The sequence below is a fragment of the Babylonia areolata genome, chromosome 7, assembly GCF_041734735.1.
Source record: "Babylonia areolata isolate BAREFJ2019XMU chromosome 7, ASM4173473v1, whole genome shotgun sequence".
Lineage (NCBI taxonomy): Eukaryota > Metazoa > Mollusca > Gastropoda > Neogastropoda > Buccinidae > Babylonia > Babylonia areolata.
In genome coordinates, this window is record NC_134882.1 from 26,871,225 (window position 1) to 26,877,617 (window position 6,393).

Here is a 6,393-nt window from a genome sequence, read left to right on the forward strand (position 1 = left end):
GAATCCCGTTGTTTGCAGTTGGTTTGAACAAATCTTTATTCAGAAAACATTAAACATGCAGCCATAAAGAGCAGAGTGACAACAAGTGGACAGTGTATAATGTGTGCAAGCATGTGATAAATTATTATTCAGTTTGTTTAGTTTGATGGCAGGTGAACATTACTCAGCCTCACTGATGTTGATATAAATGAGTTGCTTTTGATTTGTTAGTATCACAACATATTACATGATATTGTGTTATTAGATATGTATTATTATGTGTGGAAGTGTGACCATCATGCTGTGACAGTGAAAGTGGAATACATGCCTGTATTTGCTGTTTGTCCAGCAAATGGAATATGAGCGGATGACGAAAGATGTGAACCGATCAGCTTATACCCGCAAAATCATGGAGATTGTGGCCAACATCAAGAAACAGAAGCAAGAAATTGATCGGGTAATTATTTTAAATTTTTTTTTTTTCCCCTCCTCTTTCCAGTCTCCTCTACTGCCTTTCCCCATCTTTTTGTTTGTTTGTATCTGAAGTTTTGTATCATGAAAATCAGTTTTGTATCTCCATTTTTCTTTTGCTCACCCAATGATTTCTTATGTTGTTTGCGAGTTAAACACACTACTCACTTGTTGATAGAGTAGTTGAAGTAGAATATTTATGAATTGTTGATGATGGTGATGGTAATGATTATGATTATGCTGAGTTCTCTGAAAGGAAGAGTCATTGCAAGACTGATATTTTTTCATGTATTTCAGACTCTAGCAAATTATTTATTTTTTTAAGCTTTGATAATGTTTGTTTGGAATATGACAAAGAAAGTAGCTCTTGTTGAGTATATTATAGCGTTTTTTCTACAAATCATGGAGAGGAAAGTATGTTTATTTTATTTTCTTCTTTCGTTTTACATATATTGGGGATACATTAATCAGCTTCTCTTTTTGCTATATGTTGTTTAGATATTGATCAAATCAGGGCGTTTTGCAAGTTCTTTTTGTAAGTGCTCCATATTTTATTTCCAGATCTAACTAATATGTATATTGACTTGCCTTTGAACTAAAATACAGCATAACTATTCACTTATGTGTTCATTCAGCAAAAGCCATGAAATGCTGCACATACTCGTCACCTTACAATACAAAAATAGAAACAAAGTCCCGCCACTCCAGACCACACGACACACCACATCACTCTACACACAGTAACACATGCTGAAATCTTGGCAAGAAACAAGCTTTCGTTGTCTTCAGTGTATAACATTTTTCTGTCTTCAAACGAAACAAGGAGGTAGGTGATATCAGTCAAGTATTTGTGAATGTATGTTGTTGTTTTTTCGTGTGTGTGCAGATTTTGATAGACACTAAAAGCATACAGAAGGAAATCAACTCTTTAACAGGGAAGCTGGACAGGACCTTCACAGTGACAGATGAACTGATATTCAGGGTATGGGGTTTTATCATCACTGCTTTCCTTCATTTGTGTGCTGGCATCGTTGGTTATATAAAGTTTTTTATGCTAGAGAACTCATCCAAGGAACTTTGTAGTCAGGAAAATATGGTACATCATTTCAAACATGCTGGAGTATGTCTTTTTTCCATTTGAAAGGTAAAGAGGCTTCATGATGTGTACACAATGATGGATTTTTCTGTGTTCAATGTAATACTGTTATTGGTACATTCATGACATCTGACACACTCATGGTACTGCCAACTGTTGCCTGTTTGTGAGCTCACTACTGTGCTTTGGAGATGAATGATCGTATGCTGTGTTTGAGTTGACAAAGCAGAGAAATAGGCTTGATGTGCATGGTGTAAAGGCATTGTTGTTGCATCTTTATCAAAGACCAATGTGGATTTGTTGCAGGATGCCAAAAAGGATGAAAGTGTAAAAAAAGCATATCGCTTCCTTGCAGCCTTACATGAGGTGGGTATCAGTTGCTGACGTTTGTCAAAGATGGAAAAGATTGTGAGTTTAACCTGTTCGGTGCCACATGATTTTTTTAAGGTGCCCTCCCCTTGCCATGGAATTTTGAGGATATCCAGGGTAACATATTTAAAAAAAATTCTAACACAAACACTGTAGGAGATACAGAATGAAAGTAAATGTTATTGTCAAGGAAAATAAATGTGGATTGAGAATCCAGGCTTTTTTACCCAATTACTTTGAATGTAGATAACTATTCTTGTATTTCAAGGCGAAGATAATAATTTTTATGTTTTGAAAAATTATATTTCCACTTCCACAGAATGACACCCAAAAAGAAAACAAAATACAGCTGGAAATAGCATGTGTATTGTCTGATTATAGCTGTAGAAGAAAATAAACCACAACTCTTGTAGTATAAATGTCCAGCAAGGACAATTATGGGTTCAATCAAGATAAAAAGTTGGATCACATTCTCAGAAAGTGAACTGTTAAGCTTTTCTTATACCTAAGAGCGTCTCCCTTTAGAGGAGAAAGTGCAATGATTATATTCCTTTCCTCCTAGTTGAAAATGAGCCATTAAAGTGTCTTCTGAGCATCTAGTTTGCCTTCTCTACAAATAAACTGGTTAACTGGTCAGTGACAAAAACATTAAAAAATGAAAATTGTGATTCCTGACTATCATCTGTCAACCCTGGGTTTCATGAAAATCGTGGATTATTGAAAGATTCATGTGTAGTGGGTTGATACATGTAACAACAGCTTTTTTTTTTTTAGATATGAAAAAAAGTGATGACAGACATGCACTGTGAATAAAGTGTGTCTGGACTGTGTTGAGAAGCTGGCAGTGGTAATGATAATTGCAGTGAAGTTAGTTGTAGCATGTGAACTGTAATACACAAAACCACCAGTTTTGATATATATGCTGTGGTATAAAGAAATTAACTATGATGTTATGTATGTTCAGAACTGTGTGCAGTGTAAACAGTAATGATGTGTATGTTACAGAACTGTGAACAGTTGACCACGACAGTGGAGGAGACAGGTGTCATCCTTAGAGAAATCCGAGACCTAGAAGATCAGGTAACTTCAAACACATTGCTGGTACAATCTGTAGATGTGTGTCTGGTAGTATTAGTAGTGATGTGTGTGTGTGTGTGCATACATGTATATGTTGCATGCCTTGATGTGGAGGAGTGACAAGAGGTTAAAATGTATTTTGCCTGTTAACAGGTTGAAACAGAGAGCCACAGGGTGCTAACACATAGCTTGTCTGTTCACAGATTGAGACAAAGAGCCACAAGATGTTAACACATAGCTTGTCTGTTCACAGATTGAGACAGAGAGCCACAAGAAAGTGCTGGCCAACCTGGAGAAGATTACGCAGGACTACCAGGAGATGAAGCAGGAAAACACAACTCTCATGGCCAAACTCAAAGGGAAATAACCTTTGTGACCACCAGCATTGTCATTCCAAAAAACAAAAAAAACAAAAAACAAACCCCACTACTGTGCTATGAATGAAAGTGAAACAGGTTGAGGGGTTATTTTCAATAATTGGCAAAAGCAAAGATCGAACAGCTGTGAGAACATGCCTTGATAGGAAGTCAGAATTGACCACAGTTTGTGATAATAGGTAAAAGAGTTAGTAAAGGAAACGAATATGACCCAATACACTTACTAGTGTTAGTGTACATACGTTACTTTTGAGTAATGTAGTTTTAAAGCTTGAGAAAGAGAATGTTGTTGAATGAAGTACTTTTAGTGCTGACCAAGTAGTGTTCTTTGAGCAGTGTAGTTTTAAAGCTCACAAAAGAGAAAAACTAAGTCAGCATTATGTTACAGACTGCGTCTTAAGTCAGCATTGTCACACTGGTGCTTTGACGGTTTGAGTGGAGCATGTGAATAAAGTGGAAGCAAGCTTCATTGTGCTTTGTGAAAACGTGAAGCTGTCACAGGGTCTGAGAAAACATACCCACACCCACACCTACACACACACAGAGGATGAAAACGTTCAATAGGAAATATTACATGAGTTTGTAGGTTGAATGTGTTGTCTTCCTGTGGATGTAGTCTTGGCTTTCAAACAGCGATTGCTTTTCTGTGATGGTATTAATCAATTGTTGATGATGATTGTTGTGGAAAAAAGATGTTTCTAGCATGTGACTCAGAACATTCCTTGTATGATTGAGTCACTAAGCTCTTAAGATTTTGAAAATGCCTGTGCATGAAATACAAGTGATATACATACTGTGCCACTGTTTTTATCAGATAGGGGCAAGGCAGGAAGAGGATGGTGATGAATAACAAAGGAAGCAGTTCGTACTTTTGTAGTGAGAAGAGCAACAGCCAAGTGGTTAGAGAGTTAAGACATTCAGTCTGAGAGTCCTGGGTCTGAGTTTGGCTAAGGATTCTGGTGGGTTAATTGGGGAGATTCTTCTGAGGTCCACAGATGTGCAGATCTGCCAGTGCCTGAACCCTCTTCATGTGTATATACATGCAGAAGATTAAATGTGCATGTTAAAAATCCTGTAATATGGGTTATGGAAACAAGAACTTGCGAAGCATGCACACCCCCAAAAACAAGAGTTTGTATGGGAGTTATAGCCCACAAATGCAGAAGAAGAAGCAGTCTGTTGTCAGAAGTTTCTGATACCTGGTGGGATTATTATGTTTAACAGTTTTGATACAAAGAATGGTTGGTAATTTATAGTTCTGCTCATGTGAAATGCAAGCTGTTGGTCTGCTTGTACTATGGCTGGAAGGCTGCTTCTTCTGGTGCTGATTCCACATTCACTCGATTCTACATTTAGACTTTTTTGCATGATGATATACAATATGTTTATTTATATAGCACCTGTCCTCTGTTGGAGACCAAGCTCTAAGCACTTTACAAACATGAAGTCATTTGCACAACAGGCTTCCTAACTGGGTTGAGCCGACTGACAGCTGCCATTGGGCGCTCATCATTCATTTCCTCTGTCATTCAATCAGGTTTCAGTCATGCACACATATACAGACTTATAACATTTTATGTATGTGACCATTTTTTTTTTATTTACCCTGCCATGTAGGCACCATACTCTGTTTTCGCAGTGTTTATGTTGGGTATGTTTTTGTTTCCTAACCCACTAAACGCTGACATGGATTACAGGATGTTTGACAAGCGTATTTTAATTCTGTGTGCATGTACACATGAAGGGGTTCAGGCACTAGCAAGTCTGCATATATGTTGACCTGGGAGATTTGAAAAATCTCTACCCTTTACCCACTGGGTGCCATTACTGAGATTCTCATAACCAGTTTCTCCCTGCCAGGCAGCCATATTCTGTTTCAGAGGATGGATGCTTTCTGGTTATGTTTGTTTTTCCAGAACCCCCTCCACTGTCATTGATATACATTGTGGGATCATTAACAGGTCTGTTTATGTTTTGATGGGTACACTATGAAGGTTTTGAACACATGAAAAGTTTGTCACACCCATAAGTTGAGTTGGGAAATTGGAGAAATGTGCATACTCCTTTATCCACCAGCAGATTCAGTCCATGGAACTCACAGGCCCACCCAGGACACATATCTAGCACTCCGACTACTCCATGTTTGGCCCCGTCCTCTGGTGTTTTGAATTTTATTTATTAGCCTTCTGTGTATTGCTCTGTGTATTTCAGCCGATTTTAGTTTGTTAATTTCTTCTTTTTTTTTTTCCCACAGGTTCTGCACGATCAATATTGATAGTGTTTAAACCCTGATATGACCCTGTGTGTTCAGCTGGGCTTCAAACAATAAAGATGAGGATAGTGATAAGGTCATGAGAATCTTTTTGATGTGGTGAATCTAATGGTAAAGCTGTGGCATTTTTATATTTAAACATTGCAAGGCACTGCATTTTGCTCAACTGGCAATTTCTGGTTCGATTCTGTCCGTGTGTTAGTATTATGGACTGACTGAAAAGTTTTCACTTCATGAACCTCCAAAACCAAGGTGTACAGTGTCTTCCATGTACTACCTGCCGTTTCGGTTTTTGGACTAAGGGGTGGGGCTGGTTTCATTTTGTTACATGTTCTTGCTATTTGTTTTTCATTTACTGCCTAATTTTCTTTTCCATGTGTGTGTGTGTGTTTAGGTTTTGTTTTATAAGGTTCTGCTGAATGATGTTTAGTTTCCAGCTGGGTATAAGCCGTGTGTTCAGTTAGGGGAAAAGTAAAGATGATAAATAAATAAACCCACCACCTTTCCACACCACAAGATGGCGTTACAGAAATTGAAAAAAGAGTAATCATGTGACTCCATCTTTCTTTGGTGTTGGAAGAAAGCAGTGGGTTTATTTATTTATCATTGTGGAAGGGAAGGTGGTTTTAGGGTCCTGAGTAAATGAAAACGATACAAAAGGGGAGTTTGAGCCATGTGAAAAACAGTTACTGAAGTGGGAAGTCTTGTACAGAAATGGGCTATGTAGGAAAGAGCTATATTGGTCATTATTT

The 6,393-nt window shown here is 37.8% G+C and overlaps 1 protein-coding gene across 1 annotated transcript in view; it reads left to right on the plus strand.

Moving 5' to 3' along the window:
* Positions 1-6,120, plus strand: part of LOC143283930 (coiled-coil domain-containing protein 22 homolog) — a 28,123-nt gene extending 22,003 nt beyond the window's left edge. Inside the window, exons 12-16 of the mRNA XM_076590370.1 lie at positions 329-436; positions 1,337-1,432; positions 1,853-1,912; positions 2,921-2,995; positions 3,246-6,120. Coding sequence (XP_076446485.1) covers positions 329-436; positions 1,337-1,432; positions 1,853-1,912; positions 2,921-2,995; positions 3,246-3,359 — 453 coding nt within the window. The 3' untranslated portion in view covers positions 3,360-6,120. The remainder of the gene's footprint in view (positions 1-328; positions 437-1,336; positions 1,433-1,852; positions 1,913-2,920; positions 2,996-3,245) is intronic.
* The last annotated feature ends 273 nt before the right edge of the window (positions 6,121-6,393 follow it).